At 44.8% G+C, this 22,395-nt stretch overlaps 1 protein-coding gene and 1 pseudogene across 1 annotated transcript; both read right to left on the bottom strand.

Moving 5' to 3' along the window:
* The window catches only part of LOC146210018 (uncharacterized), a 495,553-nt pseudogene extending 474,192 nt beyond the window's left edge, over positions 1-21,361 (bottom strand).
* Positions 1,768-4,165, bottom strand: LOC146210019 (uncharacterized). Its single transcript, XM_084597901.1, has 3 exons — positions 3,938-4,165; positions 2,427-2,492; positions 1,768-2,006 (listed from the first exon to the last, which is right to left on the bottom strand). Exons 1-3 carry the CDS (start codon positions 4,026-4,028, stop codon positions 1,768-1,770), a joined length of 396 nt encoding a protein of 131 aa, XP_084454027.1. The 5' UTR covers positions 4,029-4,165.
* Positions 21,362-22,395: the final 1,034 nt, after the last annotated feature.

The raw sequence follows: 22,395 nt of genomic DNA, 5'->3' as shown, positions 1-22,395 counted from the left end.
CGGTAAAAAAGTATGTGTATGCTCTGTGCCACACTCTGAAGAAACATTACATGGATAAGTTTATAGTGTTACCCTCTGAAGAAGAAGCAGCATCAATAGCTCAAAATTTTGAAAGTTAAGTGTCACCTGCCGCAGATATTTGGAGCCATTGACTGTACCCACATACCTGTTGTAGCACCCAAAAACGGGTATCGGGATTTCGTGAACAGAAAAATGTGGACGTCCTATAATATGCAAGGTATAGTGGATAATCTAGGCAGGTGAGATTCATTTTAGATTCATTTTCTCATTCGTTCGGAAGTGCTGTTATAGGTTTTTAAATGTATTTCTTTCGCTTATTGCTGACACCGACTTCCGATACGCTTATTTTGCTTAATGGCATTAATGCCTTTGCTATGTTAAGCTGCATTGAATTTTTAAATGGATCTTGTTAAAACATGCGAACTCATAACGAAAGCCTTATGATTATGAACGTGTTTACAGTGAAAAACGTGGTGAACTTTTACTTTGCAGATTCAGGAGCGTCACCTGCAACGTGCCTGGAAGTGCGCATGACGCTACAGTGCTAAGGATATCGAATGTGTACAAGAGAAGTGATGACCTGCTGCCAAAAGGGGAGAAGATTGTCCATGGACGTGCAATCCCTTTTATGCTTTTGGGTGATCCCGCTTATCCGTCACTTCCATGGATACTGAAAGGCTATACCTCTACAAATGGAAGACTCACAAAAGAACAAGAGTCTTTTAACGTCTACCATAGCTCTGGCCGCAACGTAGTGGAGCATGCTTTTGGGAGGCTCAAGGGACGATGGCGCGTGACCCTTAAGCGCGCTGACATAAACTACAAGTTCATGCCTACCGTCGTTACAGCAGTATGCATCCTACACAATTTTTGTGAAGAAAGGGCTGAGACGGTACCAGATGTTTGGTTATCGGATGTCAGAGACTGCGAATGCCACTTATTTCCCCAGCCACCAACACGTCCTCGGCATACCAATTGTGCTAGTGGAGTACGAGACTTTCTTTGTGATTTGTTGGCTCAGAACTTCCTCTACGTTCGTCTTCATGGTGAGCAAAACTGATCGTTTTGCAGCATAACACCAGTGTGACTTCCAACCAGGGCTGGGCACAATACTTAAAGAACATATCTTGCAGTGAGCCTGTCTTCTCGTCCCTTCTGTAAATGAGTGTACAGAAGCGCATTGCACGTGTGTATCTGGTAAACAACGAACGGATGAAGAAAGAAGACTGAACACACCAATGGCACTGGCATCGCCTCTAGTATATCTTTTTTTCTTTCTTTATGGTACAATTGCCACTGGTCCAAGGTTTAACTCAGAGCAGCCTGAGAATCTGGGCACATTCTTATTTTGAGTATCGTCAAAATCCACAATACGCAAAAAAAAAGTAACGGAGCTCAGGTGACACACAGAACAAGAAATTTATTGTTCTGTTAAACATGACTAATTGGTGTAATGACTATGTGGCAGCGTTTTCAAAGTGGCATTGAGGCTGTAATGCACAATTCGGATACTGTATGCATATAAATAAAAACCATATGCCTACATGGACTCCCTAGGGCCATGACTTTGCTCCTCGGGGGGGGGGGGGGGGGGGGTTGTGAGAGATGTCGATGCCTGGGCATGGGGTATGGGCCCAAATGCTTGTGCAGGTTGTGTAAAAAGTTGTGCTGGCTGGCCAAATAGCTGTGGAGGTGGTGGTTGGTGAAAAATCGGCTGGGCCAAAGAATGTTAGGCTGTGCCATTATTTAAGCTATTAATGCCTGTGTGCCTGAAAAAAAAGACGTTGTGATTTGGGCCATGGTTTCCTGAAATTTTTTGTTTTCTTCTTCGAGGAGCTGTCGCTGCTGATCAAAAATCAGCCTCGTTTGTTCTTTGATAAGCTCGCTGTTCTGTTCGTGCTGCTGCTTTAACAGCTCAGCAAGCTCCGAATTCCGGCTGCACCTTGGCCGCTTTGGTAGTGGTGCAGAGCTGCTGGCAACATTTGCTGCGGGTAATCGAAAAAAAAAGGCAGACAGTAAAGTTAACCATTAGGTCAACTCTAGTTCAGAGAACAGAATTATTTCAACTCGCAAAGTTGCTTTAAAGCATGTCCTGTAGACTAATTCTGTTGAGAGCCTCCTGTACATCACTCTTTTTGCTTTTATACAATCTGGAGGCACATTTAATAGGCAATTAAATTGCTATGGTATGTTATCTGCTTTTGTTGTGTAATTAACAAAAATAAGCAATGTTACTTGATATTGCAGTAATTCTTGGCTGCCTTAAGTGCTTTAACATGCAATCTGAATGCAGTGTGCATAAAAACTTGTGGTATAGCTAATCAAACATATTTACTTCGAGCATGTATTGCTTAAAGCACAAGGAACGCAAAAGTTTTAAATGAGAACCTCAAATTCTTACTTACAGTGCGACGTGCTTCCAGACAACTGCGAACTGCTCTGAGTTGAAGTTTCATCTCCATCGCTTGTGTCTGTAATTTAACAAAGGCACCTCACAATTAACAAATTGATGTGTCCATATTGCTTGAAGATGTTTTTTTACATTGTCAATAATTGTACCAAGATACAATTCCACACTTATATGTTGCACAACAGAACACGACAAATTGTGCACAAACATGACAAAACAACTGTATTGCCCCAATGCAGAAGCAATGGATACAAGACGCCGTTAGTTCCAAGAATGACAGCCGATTGGAATACGTAACCTTGCGGGGTGGTTACTTTATCGTCACTCGAATCATTTATATCCGCAATTGGCCCCAGCCAGTCAATTTAGTGTATTTGGTGGTTAGATTCTTCGAGTGTTGTGTTTGATGTTTCCTGTTTTTGGATCAAAATACAACGCGTATATCGTGTTTATGTAGTGACTTCTTTCAGCAAGCTTTCTTTTTCTTTCTTTTCCGATGATGTTGTTGCTGTCTGTGACGGATTAAGCACTATGGAATTATGTACGTACCCCTGCCTTGGCCACCAAAAGGCGGCTGGCAGTATTGAAAAAAATAATAAAACATGCTTTGCCGTCTCAATAAATTGAAGAAAATGCTGTCTGATACAATGTGCTGCTGAATATATCAAACACAATTTCATTGGCATTGCTAAATACATTTAAGACACTCAGATCGGACGTGTTCGCGGCGCGGCTTTGGCGCCGTTCCCCTGCAGCCAACCGACACCGTGCTTGCCGGAGGGGCCTGACCGGATGTCTGCTTACGGCGAGTGTGGGAACATTTCGCTTCACCCGAGGTATACATGATACTCGCACACAATACAAGACCAGGTTACGCAGCTGCCGATCGGTTTCTGCCAACCGTGGCACGCAGCGCGTATGCTAGAGCGGCTCCCAGCACAAGTTCAAAGCTTCACAAATTCCCTGCCTGCATTTCATGTAACGAAGAAAGGAATTAGACTCTCCATTAAATATACTGCGAAGCTCGTACATTGCTATATTACCTCCCTCAGCATAATTTGTGTAGTAAACCGGTAACATTTTGAAGTAATAAGTTCTAATAGAATTCTTACTGCCACCGTAATATACACTGTCAGCGACTCCCACATTTGTAATTACTCCTGAATAGCCGCAAAGTGTAATATTGAAATGATAATGGCACATCTCGGGATTTAATGACGCAGCGCGAGTGCGTGGTGAAATCTGAAAGAGCGCAGCTGAAAATAAATTGATGAGCGGACAAAGAAGTGCGGAAGAGAATGGCAGCACGCGAACACGCGTTTCTACTACTGTTTCTAACTGGCACAAGGATAAAAGCAACCATACATGAAGTGCGTAAGCACTCTCATCGCTAAATTATTGCCACCAGTTAACTGGTGGCATTCATTTGTGCACATGCATAAAGCGACCAGCAGTGGTCATGCCACATGATGCATGAAGGCTCAGAAATCGGGCATTTCACTCCACCTCCTATGCTGTCGTCCTCGCCGGTTGCGTTGCTGTCGACTCCATAAACTTGCGCTTGAGCCATGGGGCGGTGCGACAGGATGGCGCTCATCGCATCATACCATTGCCACTTGGATGGCGCCGCACCGCTGCGGTTCTGTAGTTCCCTTTCCTGCGGTACACAAACGAGGCACCTTTAAAATAGGAGTGCTGGGCAAGCCCTACTCGTTATGAACTGAGTGCAATGGATTTATATTAAGAGACGTACCTTGGTATACTTCGATTTCAAGTTCTTCCAGCGGGTGCGAAGTTGCTGCCAAGTCCAGTGGTAGCCCAATTCTTCCATTTTCTCTCTAATGAGTTGGAAATGCGCTTAGTTGCGCTGCCGTCGAGAGTCCAGCAGTTGGCCGATGTCAATCTCGCTAATGATGGCGAGAAATGACGCGGTTTCCTCGCGGGAGAAGAGCGCACGTCCAGCGCACGCCGCGTTATTTCCGTCCGCCGACATCTCGCACAGTCTGTACGCCGTCTGCGCGCGCGGAGGCCAGCTCTCTCCGGAAGTGAGGAATTGGCGCGCCTTCCCTTAATTCCCAATACGATGCGCCCGCCTGTTTATATGCAGCCCGTAAGTCGACTTCTCTCTCTCGATCTACCCCGGTCTGGCGGATTAATACGATGCGCTTTCCTGGCGCGTTATGCCGGTTTACATGAGGGCGATACGCTAGAAAGTTAATACGATGCGCTGTTGTCGCATCCATGTAAGCACGGCTATAGACTGATATATGTTCGACTTGGTACACCAGTGCTTGATTCTCAAAGACGAGATCTATACAAGTGCCTCGCGAGGTTGTCACAACCGTGGGACGCGTTACGAGCGAGAGGAACGGGATACGAAGAGGCGTCCGTGTGCTGTGCGATGTCAGCGCACGTTAAAGATCCCCAGGTGGTCGAAATTACTTCGTAGCCCTCCACTACGACTCCTCTTTCTCTCTTTCCACTTTCACTCTCGCCTTCCTCCCTTCCCTTACGGCTTGGTTGCGATGTCCACAGAAAACAAGTGAAACAGTTACCGCGCCTTTCCCTTCCTATAAAAAAATAAATCAGTTTTTCTACGCGGTCATGCCCCGCCGGGGTGGTACAGTGGTAAGACGCCCGACTACTGTCCGGAATACCCGGGTTCGAACCCGACCTCGGCGGCTGCGTTTCGATGGAGGCGAAACGAAGAGGCGTCCGTGTGCTGTGCGATGTCAGCGCACGTTAAAGATCCCCAAGTGGTCGAAATTACTCCGTAGCCCTCCACTACGGCTCCTCTTTCTCTCTTTACACTTTAACTCCCACCTTCCTCCCTTCCCTTACGGCGCGGTTCAGGTGTCCACAAACTCGTGTGACAGATACTGCGCCTTTCCCTTCCTGTGAACCAATTATTATTATTATCTATGCGGTCACGCTGTCTTGACTCGCTAGCGGCGGCAGCGGCATCAGACAGTCGCTGCTAGCGCTTCCACCGGCGACCCCTCCCCCCCCCCCCCAAACCCCCTTCCTTTCCTTGTGTTCTCCGGCTGCTCCGCGCTTCCTGCGAGGCTTCGGTTGCCAAGCGCCGGCTCGAACTGGGGGGATGAAAGTGGGGAGGCGCTGGTTACGAGGCCGACGCCGACGCCGACGCGAAACCCAGGAACGAGCGCGAAAGAGCTGCGCTCTAAAACAATTATTGATACAAGCTTAGAGCTCCAACGTAACGTCGAAATAAGAAAATTATTTTAGATGTCTGCGAAATTATACAAAGTAGCACCACTAAACGAAACTTTTACAACAGACACTCGACATCCTTGCAAATAACAAAAAAATGTTCGAACTCTTAAGACTTGGCCGTGGCGGTTCGCATAATAAATCTTTATTAGGTCAAGATTGTTATGTTCGGAAGGAGCGTCGTTCAGACGTAATAAATGCATATTTCTCGTCGCATTTCAGTCATGAATCCGCCGTAAAGATTCCTCCATCGCAAGCCTTAAATTAATTTGGAATGCCCCCTGTTGTATCTTAGCCAATGGGATATGTCAACTTGTTGAAAATTTTAAGGTATCAACTGCTCCTGGCCCTGACAAAATTTCTGATAAAAATCTTAAAGGTACCAAAATAATATCTAGCCACTTCCTGCAAATCATTTTCAGGCCATATATTTCATTCATTCATTCATTCATTCATTCAATTTTGTTGCAGACAACACAAGAAAGAAAGATTGTCCGAGGTGACATGGAAAATGGCATGCACTGCCTGACGGGGCCACGCCACCCGGTTGACAGGTGGTACCACAGGCTACAAATATCATAGGGCATTCACACACTGACACAAATTCACTACTTAAATAAATAATAAAAGGACCCATTTACAAGCATTGGGGTTAAGCAAAAAAAAAAGACCCCCCCCCCCACATAGTATACCCACCGATTTAAGTAAAAAAAAATAAACATATTTCAGACAGCAGTAGAAAATATTTTATATTTCGTCATTAAGATTCCTCTATTAGCATTTCTTTGATTATCTTTTGAGATTTGCGATCAGCAGGGGTGCTGTGTGTAATGTCTACATTAACGGGGTGCTATTTAAATAATTCAGGAATTCACCATCCTAACCACTGAAGACCATAATTTGTTCGTGCACGAGGTATTTCCATTCGTTGTTTTCGAAGTTAGTATGTGCTTATCTTAGTGTGGTATGTATCTTCGAAGGCTGTCTTATCTGGCCGGAATATTTCGAGGCATAGCTTTTAGGTCTCTAGCTGACTTTCTAATATGCCATAAGACTTAAATAAATGCCGGCAGCTTTGTGACAGAAGTAAGTTCCCGGTAGCCCGCAATACTCGATGTTGTATAGCAAGGAGAGAATTTAGATTTGTTTGAGTCTCGTGCCATACAAGGGAAAAGTAGCTTAAATGGGAGTGTATTAGTCAGCAATATATTTGTCGCTTTGTGGACACTGAGAGATAGTGCCTCAATTCGTTTGATTCCAACTGCTCAACAAAAATCAGTACGAAGCTGATCTACATGCGAGTTCCAATATAAGTTTTCTTCAAACACAAAATTAAGAAAACAAACTTGTGAGCATTGCTGCAGCTGAGCGTTTTCAAAATTTAAGTTCAGGTTACTAGGTGCCTTTACACCTTTTGCCGTAAACAGAATGTATTTTGCGTTACTAGCATTTAGTTGCATCCTGTTTGATTTCAGGCATGTACTCAAGCCTGACAACCAATAGTTCGCCATTTTTTCAAGCACGTAGGGCTGCATACCTTAGAAAAATACATTGGTGTCATCAGCGTAAAACACTACGTTTTCGCTGACCGGTATATTTACTATATAATTCAGGCATAAAATAAAAAGCACAGGTCCCAAAATAGATCTCTGGGGTACACCATATTTCATTGTTTTTATTTGTGGAGCTGCAGAATTTACGACGGGAAATTGTCCTCTTGCGGTCCAATAGTTTTGAATTCAAGTCAATGACACGCCACGGATGCCGTAAAATGGAAGCTTAACGGTTATTCGGGCTGAATACCGTCAAACGCTTTCGAAAGTCGAGGAAAATTCCCAGGTTGTATTCCTATTTCTCTATGGTGTTTAGAATTTGTTCCTGTATCCCTATGAGTGCAGTTTCTGTCGATATATTTTTCCTAAAACCATATTGCTCGTTGGATATAATATTTTGTGCAGTTAGGAATCGAACAAGCCATTTGTCGATAATCTGTTCAGCTTCCGTTGAAAGTCGAGCTAGTTGGTCAGACGAAATGATGCACCACGCAGTGCAGCATTGTCCTTGTTTATGTGTGCTTCTCCTGTGTGTCGTCGCCTATTCTTCTGCGTGGTGCATCATGTCATCTGCTCAGCTACCTTTGTAAACACCGGCAGTACTGATCTAGGCTTATAATTTGTTCACTTGTAAGGCCGCCCTTGTGTACAACAATGATTTTGGCCAGTTTCATTTTATTAGGAAACGCGCCTGCAGATAAAATAACAATTTATATGTGGGAGAGTGCGAAACTTATTATTTCAGCGACAGCCTTTAGCGGTTTGTGTTTAATTTCGTCGGCTCCCACACCGCATGATCCAACTGCAATGAAGTGATCATCAAATAAATCTGCAACTTCCATAGCTGTCAAAGCGTCATTTTGATATGGGACGTTTCTTTTCTTTAAGTTCTTCGAGAGTATCTCCCTGACAGTTTGCCAAATTACACGTGAATTGCCTGTGATAAACTCAGCTGTGTAATATTCAAATCTTGATCTTTTAATATCTGCATTTACTTTGTTTCGAACTCTTTAAAACAGCGTAAAGTCAGTCTCATGCTTAGTATTAAGCAACTTTTAAAACAGCTTTTTTCTTTAATTCTCGTATGCAGCTCACGGGTGGTCCAAAGCTTCCTTATCTATTTCGGCTTCACCCACCGTTCAAGTGGAGAACACTTTTCGTACGTGGACATAAAGCAAGAAATAAAAGTTTTGTAGTCTTTATTAGCATCTGTTTCCGTTAAGATTGTATGCCACCTTTGGTTTGAGCGTATCCTTAAATACCTTATATTTTTATCGCAGTAGGGGCGGATACATGCTTCATCCTTATTGGTACTTGGCGTTTTGTTAGGCAGAATGACGTAGATTGACAAATAGTCATTTGAATCACACATCAATATACCCACTTCGACTTCTTCAGGAGAAAAGCAAGCTTGTGATACAAAGGTCTAGGGTATTTTGAGAGTTAGGAGTTTTTCTGGTTGGCGTTTCTATTAAGTTTCAGCACGCGTATGAAGTGAAAAGCTCTTGTAGGCGCAAATAGCCTGAGCTGTGTGATGAAGCATTGAGATTGAAATTGCAAATAAAAACAGATTGTAGCTTTAACTCAAGGCTCAGTTCGAACAGTTGGCCAAATCCCGTCTGAGTGGAAGATAAGCAGAGTCATGCAGGAAACCACTATGATCAGTGTAATTATCCTCATATCTCGCTGGCCTGCATTGCGTGTGAACTAATTGAACATATAATTTACTCAAAACCGGCTATCACGTCAATAAATTCTTTTTTCTTCCCAAACCAATACAGATTCCGTTCTGGCTGCTCATGTGAAACTCAACATTTCGAATTTACGACTGACCTCCACTTAAACCTCTACTCATCGTTTCAAACAGCTGTCATTTATCCGAATTTTTTTTTAGGCTTTCGACCGAGTTAGTCACCAGCGCCTCATATCTAAACTTCCTTGCTTGTCACTGGATTTACCCAATTCAGAGCTACTTAAGTAATAGTTCGCAATACATCGTCATCGACCACCATCGTTCTACCGTTACTAAAGTTGCCTCCGGAGTGCCTCAGTTAGTTCTTGGGCCGCTTCTGTTTCTTGTCCATATCAGTTACCTTCCTGTTCGCATTTCGTCATCCATCCGTATGTTCGCAGATGAATGTGTTCTTTGCCGTGCGTTTATACTAAGAAAAACCAGTTATTGATGCAGGACGACTTGAACTTGATCCGAAATTGGTGCTGCTCGACCTGGCTTATGAAGTTGAATGAACCTAAATGCAAGTTTATGCATGTGTCCCGTACATGATCTTACATGCACTTTCCATACACACTAAAGAGGGCTGCGCTGCCTAAACTTGAAGCCTACAGTTATCTCAGCATAGAAATACCAATTAATAGCAAGTAATCTCAAGTGGTCAAAACACATTTCGTCCTTTGCTGCTAGCGTTTCTGAATAACTAGAATTCATTAGACGATCGCTCAGATTTTCTACCCTTAAGGCCAGACTAATCGCGTATGAAATATTCATCCGCACTAAACTCGAATATGCATCGAGTATTTGGAACTTCAACCAAGAGTACTTAATACATATGTTAGAGGCCATTCGAAATCGAGCACTTCGGTTTGTAGCATCCAATTATGATTCTCGGCCGAGCGTTACTATTATCATATCAGTTCAGTTCAGTTCCGTCGTTCTGTCGTGTCCGACTCTTCGTGACCCTATGGACCATATCACGCCACGCTTTCCGGTCTTTCACTATCTTCCTAACATGTCATAACTTCATCTGCAGCACCTCGAGAATGCCATCTAACCACCACGTTCGCTGCCTACCCCTTCTCCGGTGATCCTCAACCTTTCCCAACATCATATCTTTCTCCAGCGACTCCTCTCTTCTCATCAGATGACCAGAGTAGCTGAGCTTTAACTTTAGAATTTGACCCTGCAATGAGCAGTCGGGGTTTATGGTCGACAATATCGACTGATTTGATCTTCTGGCAGTCCAAGGAACTCTCAAGAGTCTCCGCCAGCGCCACAATTCAAACGCGTCAATTCTTCGGCGGTCAGCCTTCTTTGCAGTCCAACTCTCGCATCCATACATCACAGATGGAAAGACCATAGCACGAGTTATACGGATCTTGGTTGGCAGTCTAATCTATCTGCTCTTTACTAGGCGGTCACGGCTAGCCATTGCTCTCTTTCCCAGAAGCAAGCGTCTCCTAATTTCATAGCTGCAGTCTCCTTCCGGGGTAATCTTGGAGCCCAAGCAGAGAAAATCTGTCACAGCTTCCACTTGTCCCTTGATGCTCCAGGACTTGATAAGGCAAGACGCCACGATCTTTGTCTTTTTAACCTTCAGTTTAAGCCCGAACTTCTCACTCTCTTCCTGCACGCGCATCAGAAGTCTTTGAGTTCGACTTCACTTTCTCCATTAGAGTGGTATCATCCGCATATCTAAGGTTGTTGGCACGCTTTCCGGCAATCTTCACTCCAGCTCAAGACTCGTCCAGACCGGCCTTCCTCATGATGCCCTCAGCATATAGGTTAAATAGGCAGGGCGACAGTATGCAGCCTTGTCTCACTCCTTTCTCAATAGGAAACCAATCAGTAAGACCGTGCCCAGTTCTGACTGTGGCCTCTTGCCCTTCATACAGATTCCTGAGGAGACAGATGAGGTGAATTGGAACTTCCATCTCATGGAGAGCTTGCCACAATCTGCTGGGATTTATGCAGTCAAACGCTTTCGCATAATCAATAAAGCAGAAGTAGACGGGTTTCTGGAACTCTCTTGCTTTTCCATGATCCAGCGAAGGTTGGCATTCTTGTCTCTAGTAATGAAATTCAACAAGGTTGACGACTGGGCACGTTGGTAGGGGTTCATACTTAACCAGCCAAAGGACGAGACACAGAAAAGAAGAGGACGGGACAAGGCTGGACTAGCAACCTAATGTTTATTGATCAGAAGAAAACAACGAAGACTCCTTCCGAAAAGCACGCGCACAACCCTACCGGTGCAATGGCAGGAAATTGGGAAGACGATGAAGAAGAAAATTCAAAGCCAATTCAAAGTCAAGGCCTAAACAACGACTTTTCGAATAGATCAAATTCCTTACAGTGAAGGCTAACCGACGCCTTAGCCACACACTTGTCCTCGGCTTTAGCAATGTAAAATGCTTCAACCAACTCTCTGCAGAGTTGATTACCATTGCTGTAAACTACACCCGTATTATTGAAATCAGGCGCACACAGGGACGGGTCATGCTCCGACTTACACTTTCGGGATTGCACATGTAGCGCCAGATTAGAACTCGCCTTCCCTCCCAGAGAATTAGAGTGCTCCGTCAGGCACACATTTAGACATCTGCCTGTCTGCCCGTAGTAGCACCGGCCACAATTGGGCGGAACACGGTAGACCACATTCTTTCTGCAGGTGGTGAATGTTTTCTTATGTGACACTGCACAACGAAACCTATCACGAGCTACACTGTCGAGCCCCTTTCTAACTCTGGCGCACAAGCCTCCTATCTTGTTTCTCGCTGTAAATACAACGTCAACGTCGTACCTTGCCGCCAGTTTCTTAAGTCGGTGAGAAACGCCGTGGAGGTAAGGTATGGCAACCACCTTCTTTCGCCGCGTCGCCACACCAACATCACCCTGCCCCGTTTTGCTCTTCCTCGACCGTGTTAAAACACGTTCTGACAGACGAGCGAGATGGACAGTTGGAAAGCCTGCCGCCAACTTCGACATTTGTTGTGAAAATGCATCTTCAACACGGTGATCTCAAGATTTACGCAATGCGGACTTGATGCATGCGACCGCCAACCCATCTTTTACCAACCTCGAGTGGTCCGATTCAAAGCTAAGCAGAGGCTTCCCTGACCTGGGGCTGTAGCTCCAACACACGTGATTGTCTTCAAAGCACAGGTCCAAATCCAGAAACTGTATATGGTGATCCTCAGGAAACTCATACGTAAAAGACAGGCCCTGACCTTGCTCTTGTGAACATTTGTAACACATCTCGCGCCAAACTATCGAAACCATCCTTATCCTGGAAAATAAGGTAGTCATCAACGTAACGAAACGCTACTATACCGATGGCATCCAAACCTGGCTGCAATGCGGTGTCAACTTTAGACCGAAAAATGTCGCTGAGCACAGGAGGGACCTGAGACCCAATGCATACCCCTGACTTCTGGATGTACGTGCTGCCTTGCCAACAGACGAAAGTGGAACTAAGGTAAAAGGATAACAGCTCCAAGAAACTAGCGACCGATATACCGCACACATTAATAAATGCCAGTTCATCATTATCTACAGTGATGCAGTCTTGCACACACCTTAGAAGTCCGTCCTGCGGCAAAGAATAATATAAGTCCTCCACATCAATGCTCATTGCAGAGCACCTACCTGGATTTCTGTACATTAAAAATTCAAGCACCTTAGAAGAACTCGGAATCAAAAATGGGTTCTTAACTTTTAACATCTTTAGATGCTTCTTCAGAAATCCCGAAATCTCGTACTGCCATGTTCGACGTTCCGAAACAATGGTCCTGAAAGGAATGTCCGTCTTGTGTGTCTTCGCCGAGAAGAAAACATCCAAGTTAGCGTCTAAATAAAACTTGAAATTTCTCCAACCAACACTTTTATTTTATAAACCCCGACGTTTTATAAACACATTGCATCACAGAGCCCGACAAAGCAAACGAAAAACGCTTAATATTCAAAGAACTAACCATGAACGGCTACCCAAAAAAATTTATCCGGAAAATCATTCGCCGCCAAAAACGCAATGACAGGCCCCGGGAAGAAAATAAACAGCAGCAAACAACTACATCTCAAAAGTACGTCACTGTCCCCTATGTCCGAGGCGCCAGCGAAATCATCGCCCGCATTCTAAGAAAAGAGGGAATTCGAGTGGCGCACAAGCCTTCATACACTTTGAGGAGCCTGCTACCATTCCCCAAAGATCGACCACCAAGAGAAAGAGCCCAAGTTATTGTCTACAAAATTCCCTGCGCCGACTGTGATGCTAGCTACATTGGCGAAACAAAAAACCTAAAAGAAAGAATTCGGCAACACAAGAACGATGTACGAAATTTTTCAAGAGAACGCAACCCCGTAGCTGAACATTCAGAAGATTCCGACCACAGAATAAATTTCGAAGAAACATTCATCCTGGAGACCGAGACCAATTACCGCAAAAGACGCCTCCTCGAGTCATGGCACATACAGTCGACCGCAAATAACATCAACCGGACAATAGGCAACCTCCCTGCTGTATACTTGCAAGGTCTTCGCTCTCTCCTGGCCACTTCACAGAAGAAAAGAAAAAAGTCGCCAGCGAGCACACCTGCACCTGCGGCATCCTCACTCGTCTAAACCCCCCTCCTTCCTTCTCATTTCTTTCACACACATCTCACCCCCTCCCCATTCTCCCCCCCCCCACCTTGTTCTCCCCCTCGACCATTCCTTTACTTATAGCTGCACGCAGCCCCCGCGTCATGCACCCCTGAAGAAGGAGCCGAGCCGGCTCCGAAACGTCGGGTTTTATAAAATAAAAGTGTTGGTTGGAGAAATTTCAAGTTTTATTTAGTTATCAACCCAACCAGACAGGCAAATCTGTCGGAATGTTCAGCTTTCAAGTTGGCGTCTGTAGCTGCCTTCACCCTCGAACTTAAAGCCTTCAGGTTGTGATCGTCTAACCAAGCGATAGCTTGCTTCCTGTAAGACGATGGCTTTGCTTTCACCTTCTTAAAATTCTTGGCAATCGCGGCCGAGGCTTTTTCAGAGAAGCAGCTGTCAGGTACAACGACAAAGAAACCTTCTTTATCAGATACCATCAGACGCAATCGGTTGTCAACCAGGTAGTCACATACTGGTTTCAGACTGGACCGTGGCTTCTGCTTACAATTCCGTGCCGCTATTACGTCCGTGGCCTCACTCAAAAACCGACTCTTCTCATCTTCCGAAACGTGACGAGCAATATTTCGAGACACCACCAGAAGATCAGCTGGACTTACATCGGGTTGCAGGCAAAACTTTGGCCCACGCTTCAAGATCCGCATTTGCCTTACATCCAACTCTTCGTCTCCCAGGATTAGCAGTTTACCCTGTACATTTGCGCGCCCCTTCCGAGAAGGCAACGTGAGGCGAACAGTCTTTCACATGAACTCCGTTAGTCCGTCAAGAGTCTTGCTCCAGTCAGCTAGCTGACCTCCGCAACGAGTATCTCCGCTGCCAACACAGTGGACACGTAGCATTTCTCTGTAGAGACGGGCTTGTCTCCACCATTCCGACGCCAAGATGCGACATATCCTGCTTGAATGGCCCGGAGAAGGCTGCAACCAACCACACAAGGACTGCACATCAGGAGGGCATCTTCGGTGCTTGTTATATCATGACGCTGTCCGGGCTTGGCAGATGCAGAGTACTATCAAAGCCACTAACACTGACGGGTTGTGCACTTTGAAAGTAACACATGTAAAAGAGCCCAACGAACTAGTAATGAAATTCAAAAAGGTTGACGACTGGGCACGTTGGTAGGGGTTCATACTTAACCAGCCAAATGACGAGACACAGGAAAGAAGAGGAAAGGACAAGGCTGGACTAGCAACTGAATGCCCTTGCGAAACCCAGCTTGCACGTCCGAAATCTCCCGATCCACATACTGCTGCAGCCTACCTTGGAGGATATTCAACATCATCTTTCTAGCATGCGAAATAAGCGCGATTGTGCGGTAGTTGGAACAATCTTTCGCACTGCCTTTCTTTGGAATGGGGATGTAAACTGACCTCCTCCAATCCTGTGGCCACTGCAGGGTTGTCCAAATTTGCTGACATAATGTATACAGAACGTTAACAGCGTCATGGTTAAGGTTTTGAAGCAACTCAGCTTGAATGCCATCAATTCCGTTAGCTTTGTTCTTAGCAAATTATCATATCCATATCCTCTATTGGTTTACCTTCCTTGGCATCCCGTCGTAAAATAGCCACACTCTGCCTATTTCAAACACTTTTCCCCAACTGCGTGAGAACCTAATTCTGCCCCTTAAGCTCACTGCGACGTTTGTGACGAAGTATTCAACGCATTCACGGTACAACTAACATGTTCAGTTCCTCATTTCTGCCAAGAGCACTTGTGGAATTTAATGTCCTTCCAGACAATATTGTGAATGAAGTTAATTGTATAAACTTTAAACAGTTGTTGATTGATATAGTTCTCAAACAATTCCTGTTAAAGGCCTGTTTACTTTTCTTTTATTGAACTTCTTACTCTCTTGTACTTTTTAATGTTTTTATTGTGCTGAGAGCTGCATTTTCATGTAATTTTTCTGTCTTCTGATTACTTTGTCTTTCCCCCTTATGTAATGCCCCCGGGGCCTGATCCAAGGGCTGAAGTTTACCTGGCTATGGCCTGAGGGCAAATCTATTGAATTCTGTTATTTTAAAATAAGTTTACACTAATCTGATTGCAATATCCACGCACGAAAAAAAGTCTTCCCTGTGAAGCCGCCCACTCGAAACTGGCAATGCGTGCAATCGTAGCAGAACATCTGCGAGCAGCGCTCGACAAAAGCCGTCTCATGAAAAACAGCTTCGTAAACGACCGCCCGTCTTCTAAAGGCAGGGTACCCATACTGCATCAATAGCAGTGTCACAGTGAGTCTTCTACAAGAAATGAAAAAAGCAACAAAAAGACTTCGAGCCTCTCAGTCCCTAAAAGCGCATGGCGGTCATTTCATATATCCATAAATTCGCGCACAATTTGTAGAATATAGGCTACAGAAATGACACAATCTTTTCTGATTGGTTGGCACTGGTTGGTTTCATACTTCTTATACTACATTTTGAGTGAATGCTTTTTGAGTGTAGGCATTTAAATACTTTATCTGCCAGCCTGTTACCGTCGAGTTTCCTTATACATTTCTCATATAGTATCTTACTCGGAGCTTCCCGTGCTTTGAAAGATGCCCAGCCCATATCCCTTGGTACAGTTTGTTCCCATTCTGCGCTCTTGCCATTGCTTCGAATGGGCTGATGAGCAATGTGAGCACTCAGAGAAGCATTTTGAATGGCTGTTTAGCCTCATATAGTCTATGCGTCTCTAAGCAGAAGCGCAAACAAACAGACACGGTAGATGCCTCCATCTCTTTTGGAGCTGCACGTGAGTGCTGCAATGCTATTTATTTTGTTAGGTGTAGCATGTCTTAGAAATGATGCTCATGTTAGCTCAATGCTCGTGATTACGACTTTTCGCAACCGAGCTTTTGCGACGTTGGTAAATATGGTTTCTGCCATGCAGTGAAACATTCATGTGTTCAGTTGTACGCACAGAGCCTCAAACCTGCCTTTCCACATTTCCACATAACGCTGAAGTTTTTCCTTATTTCATTTGAAACTGGCAGTGGACACCTTTTACGTATATGTTGTGCATGATATATGTCTTACAAGACTCTGTAAGCTAGAAGATGGCATCGGCTACATTGTGTGAAGCTTTTTTGGATCGGAACAGCCGTCCGGAACCTCTCGAAAGACGGCTTGTTGAACAATGTATTCGAAGAATCTGCCGAAAGTGTTCTTTGAAAGCCTCTCTATGAAATAAAAGCAGTTTTAGACTTTTTCTTCCCAAGTCAATTATACCTCATTTCATTCTAGGGTGCTTCGAATGAAAGTTCTTTACAAATAGACTACAAAATCAGTACCAGTGATGATACATCCGCAGTCAACCAAAAGAAACAAAAAACCAGTGAAATGGTATAGGAAGACATTTTCACAGGGTGAACACTGCGTGTAACTTTACACTTGAGCTGCTTGACGTCCTTAGTACTTTTTTACGACCTGTCACGTTCCACAGACTTTGTACACTATAATGAGATGGTTCGAGCTAAAAGACATGAATTTCGGATGAAATCCATGTCTTCATTGGCATTAGATGCGCATGGCAGTATTAAAATTTCCGAAGACCCGAATTATTGGTGAGACACAAGATGCTGATGCAACGACAATCAAACAATTTTTCAAAAGTCACAGGCATCGACGCTACACAGAATCTACTCAGGAAGAAGCTTTATGAAGTATAGTACAAGTAGTTTTGCTGTCAGAACGGAAGTCTTTAATAAGAACCCATCGCAGAAAAGACCACTGACGAGCAGGTGGTGCCCTTTACAGGGACATTCCACATTAAGCAATTTGCAAAAATGAGCAAGCCCTTATATATTTCTCCTCTTCACTAGGATCGATGGCTACAACCACTGGCGCCTTCACTTGAACACCGGCTTCCCGTAAAGGCTTGAAACATGGTCACGTTTCAAAGTATCGGGTTTGTTATCGCAAATGCGAATTTTTACTCTCCGTAAGTGCCGCAAAGTTCTGCTACTATGAATTTCACACCAAATGTTCGCAGCCATTGAAGCAGGCAATCTGACAGGCAATGCATGAACTAATATTTCTGCACAGTGCAGACTGAATGAAACTAGTTTTTGCTCATAAGTGGTCATCAACAACCTTCGCGGCCTTGAGGCGCCTTGTGTACAAATGTACACATCACAGAAATCATTTTTTGGCTGAATAAACGTGTGTTTATTGATGTCATTAATTTTCAGTCACTGCTTTTGACAAACTTTGAAGGAATCACAATCATCCTTTGTGTTATTTTTAATTCGTGCTTGAAGGGGATATCCTCCTGTGTAACCGCGTTTGTAGTTTTGCCGTGAGTACCTAGTGGTCATCGTCCAACAGCTGTCTTATTTATTTCTGGTCTCGACTATAAGTCTGCCTGCTCGAATATGAGCCTCGGTACTGAAATTACTTTCTAAAACCCCACAGCTGCTCGTAACTGTTCTGTCTCATAATGCCCTATGCTTCATTATCCCGCTATCTCGTCTCCTTTTGCGATACCATACTCTTCGTGCCTTTCTATGTATGTCAGTCCTCATTTACTCATGCCCAGAAATGTTTACATTCTGTCACTCTGGGATATTTCATAGCTTTGTATTTCAAGCACTTGATCTGTTGAACCACTGAAAATCATCTGTCTTGACTTTACCACGCTTGAACCGAAGAGTGTCTTTTTTGGCTCCCTCCACAAGAAAACTAGAGTTTGCAAGTCTTCGTGGCTATCTATGACTGGTAAAGCACAATAGGAAACGCGGACGACACAAAACAACATGTACAGGCGGTATGCTGGCTATCTGCTAACAGTACAATACCGTCCGTCCGCATACATTAAACTGTGGAGGCACTGCTTTAGTAGTGGTGATAAAGTATAGCCTTGTTTTTCTTTTTTTTTTATTCTCACTTTGCCCCTTTGCTAAAGCCCGTTCCACGCACTTTCCTGTTTATTTCTACCACTTCAAAGCCTTACTCCATGCATAATTTTCTTATCTAACGAACGATCATTACCACGTCCTTTCGACCTTACCGTGCTGTCCTATACCTCAGACACTGTGCACATCGCAATCTGCGTTACTGTGCTATCACCCTCACAACGTTAACTTTCTCACCATTCGTGCGGCGTCACCCTTGAGGACGTCGTTCAGTGCCGCTGCTACCACTACTACATTTCGCCCTGTGGAATTCTTCGTTATCCGGTTGCTTACTTTCAGTACCGCGTTCATTGTATTTGTTTAGATTGTTCAGACTGAAAGTGTACGTCGAATGCGCACCAACTTTACGTAAGCATTCATTTGGTTTTTAATAGCATATACAGCCGACAAACAAAATACGTCAACGATAGACAGCGTGAAAAAAAGCGGAAGATAAAAAACAGCGAAAGAAGCCGCCTGCAAAACATGCTGGAAGTCAACCTCTGTTTAGTACTACAATTCGAGCACATGCCAAAACTCAACTTCAGAAGGAGATAATTAAGGCCTTCCATATCACTAACATGGACACAAATGCATTCGCTCTACTTAAGTTTACTGCTGCACAAAATAAAAAGACATTCTTAGTGGGCGTGTGTGAATTTTTGTGCCCCACGTTCGAATTGCCGCAACATTTCGATTTCGAATTTCGGTTCGGCTAGGCTTCGCTTTGAGTTAACACTGCTTTGTTTGGCCGTTTTTACCCTATTGACCAGCCGCGTTTGTTTTGTGCGCTGTTTTTTTACATGTTTCTTTGAGATGATGTTTGCTACAACGATACTTATTTACATTTCTTCTGGTTCTTTAGTTGTTTTCTTTTTGTTTTCGTTTCTATTTACTGTTTTTTATTTACCGTTTAAGGGCTATTGCTGAGAAATGTTTTCAAGTCCCGTTGTTTCATCGCTCACCTCGTGGTTCTTTATCTTTCGTGCTTGCTGTGCAGGGATTTAATTCCGTTTAGATTTGGTAATATCTGGCTGCACACAGGCCGCGCACGCGTATCAAAATTATTAAATTTGCGATATCCTTCTCTGGTACAAATGTATTTGCCTTCTCGAAACAAATAGGTTGGAATTTGTGCTTTTGTGCATGTATCATGTGTTTCTTCCTGTTCTCATTCCGCATGCACGAACATTTTCAGAAAAACGAAAAGTCATTGAGAGCTACACCGAAAAATAGCATTTCTTCGATATCATAGTAACCCTTTCTAGGAGGCGAGAACAATGACGAGAAAGAGTGGTATAGTTTACAGAATTCCCGGGTTGGTTCAGCTGTTTATAGAAGCATTCACCACTTTTAATCAATGCAACCTGAAAAAAGTGTAAGCTTAGGAACGCATGCAAATTGCGGCGAATTGAGCCCGACTGAAGGTGTGCGGCGAAAAAGTTCGAAATGAACTTTTGTCGCATGAACTGTTGCTCTTAAGTTTTATTTCAGCTACATTTAGGCGGGAAATAAAGGTCTCAAGTAAACGTATAATTAGCCGCCAGCATCAAACGTCTTCCGCCATATGCAAATTAATAATTGATCTATTCATACTAGTCCCATGTACAGAGCCGTATTACTCTTGCGTCTAAGTTATCTGACAGGTTATTACGCAAATGAGAAGGCCACGCCAAGGCCAGATGCCGAGATCTGACCTTGAAGAGGGGCGCAGCTGCCGTCGGTCTGTGCGACGTTTGGCGCGATGCAGCGACACTGACGGTCGACGCACTCAAGCAGCGGGCTCCCGCAGTCCGCGTTCTGATGGCAGCCTGGTTGCTCTGCAATGTCCGAAAACAGGCTTCCTTCCGCATACAGTAACCACAGGCGGAGACAGCGGGGGGGGGGGGGGGGGGGTAGGAAGATAACCGGACAGCCTAGTCATCAATAATAACTACATAAGTACCATTCTGACTAACCGAGGGCGCTTGCGACATATATATTTTATTTGTAACTTCTGGCCTACCGAGTACTGGATAACTCGAGAGCGAAATGAGCTTTTCAGCTATGCTTACGGCTTCCCAGTCAACGTTTAGGAAGCCTGCAGAGAAGCTAATGAGCAGGGCTCCGGGGACCTTTTTCTCCAGAAAGTCCACCTTTACATTTTGGAGTGAATCACCGTCGCAGTGTAATGGCTGAGCCTGATTACCTTTTGCGAAATGGTCGACTATGGCTGCACTTACCTGCCGGCTGGCACTGTCCCTGGGTGTCTTTGTTGGGCTTTTCGGGCGGGCACTGGCAGTGGCCCGCTGCGTCGTTGGGCTTGCGAGCGCACACGCGGCCCGTGTTGCGGTCGCAGTCCAGGTCATCCTGGCACTGCTCCTCCCGCAGCTCGCCGAAGAAATCTGCGCACGGGTGGTAGATTATTCACAAATGAATATCAGCGAAAGCCGTGGTGCTCATGGATAATATATCATCTACCAAACTAAACCCAATGCAGGGAGAAGACATCTCCCATGTTCTTTTAGTTAACTTGGTCCTATGCTAGCAGTATTGATACCACCCCTGGAACTTCTCAACGTCATTTAACCATCTAACGTCCCACGCCATAATGATACACCTTCCTTCTCTTGGAATCAAATTTGTTACCTTCACTGAAGACTATCAGTTATCCCAACGTCTGGCCGCTTCATTTTCACTCACGTCCATAAAGCGCGCAGTGCCCTTGAATATTGTGATGACAGTAATGGACGGGTGGCCTTTTTCCAGATTGACTTAGCGAAGGCATTTGACTGTGTCGATCACGAACTATTGTTTTCCATTTTAGACCATGTGAATGTCGGTTCTGTTATCCTTGGGGGCGTGGTCTTGGCGTACCGGAGCTGCATGACGCAATTGATCGTTAACAAATGTTTAGGGGTCCCCATCAGCGCACCGCGTTCCGTACGCCAGGACTGTCCCCTCAGACTTCTTTTATTTTATATCTATATAGAGACCCTTTGTTTGAAAATGCTGAAAAATAATAGCATTCAGGGATTCAAAGTACAAGCAGCCGAATTAAGCCTATTAGCGTATGCAGATTATATCGCTGTTTTTACTGATGACGAGGGGGAATACGCCAAGCTGTGAAGTGGGCTCATGAATTCAGTCACGTCACCGGTACTGGAGATAACTGGTCGAAATGCCTCGGATTTTGGCATGGAAGGTCGCCATCGAAGGCTGAACGGTTTTTCAGTGTGCTCTGGACGACGAAACCAGATAGGTACTTGGGAGTTCCACTCATGGCTTACCGTGGCAGTGAACAGTATTGGAGAGGACAGGCTACAGAGATAAAGGACAAAGCTGAAAGTGGAAAGGGACCAACATATTGTTAAGGTTTATTTACAAAGTGGTTCTGCCCCTTAGCCTGATGTGCTAACCAAGATGTAGTGAGCTTCCCCTTCTTCCACTTCTATTCCGGAGAGCCTCTTTTTGCACTTCCTTGTTCTCTTCTGTTCGCATGCCTGACATTTCCCCCTTCGCAGATGAAGCCCCTGGGCTGTCAGTCAGTCCCGAGCGAGAGTGGCAGCGCTTCATTCTTGCGACATGAACTACCTGTGTTTTCCGAGAGGGGCGACCTTGGGAACATTGGCGAGACACGACGTAGTTCAACTCATTGATGCGTTTGAGCACAATAAATGGGCATGTGTAGTGCGACAACAGCTTCTGGGACAAGCCACGCTTGCGGAGAGGTATCCAGAGCCACACTAAGTCGCCGGGAAGGTAGGAGACATCCTGATGCCGACGATGGTAGCGCTTCTTAGAGCGGTCCTGCGAGGCCAGCGTGCGTAATCGGGCGACCCGACGAGTCTCTTCAGCGCGGCAGAGGGTGCTCGGAACAGACGGCTCGGTGTCGAGAGAGAACTTCAAAACGGGCGTAGAG

Source organism: Amblyomma maculatum, chromosome 1 (genome assembly GCF_055883805.1).
Source record: "Amblyomma maculatum isolate TAMU_Amacu chromosome 1, ASM5588380v1, whole genome shotgun sequence".
Taxonomy (NCBI): domain Eukaryota; kingdom Metazoa; phylum Arthropoda; class Arachnida; order Ixodida; family Ixodidae; genus Amblyomma; species Amblyomma maculatum.
The sequence above is the reverse complement of the archived record's forward strand: the minus strand, read 5'-3'. Positions and strand labels throughout refer to the sequence as shown.

Excerpts from the sequence above, each read along its gene's own strand:
- LOC146210019 (XM_084597901.1), bottom strand. The coding sequence starts at position 4,028 with ATGAGCGCCATCCTGTCGCACCGCCCCATGGCTCAAGCGCAAGTTTAT. Across the intron at positions 2,493-3,937 it reads CGAGGACGACAGCATAGGAG|ACACAAGCGATGGAGATGAA; the intron begins GTGGAGTGAAAT and ends GTTAAATTACAG. Across the intron at positions 2,007-2,426 it reads GTCTGGAAGCACGTCGCACT|CAAATGTTGCCAGCAGCTCT; the intron begins GTAAGTAAGAAT and ends GATTACCCGCAG.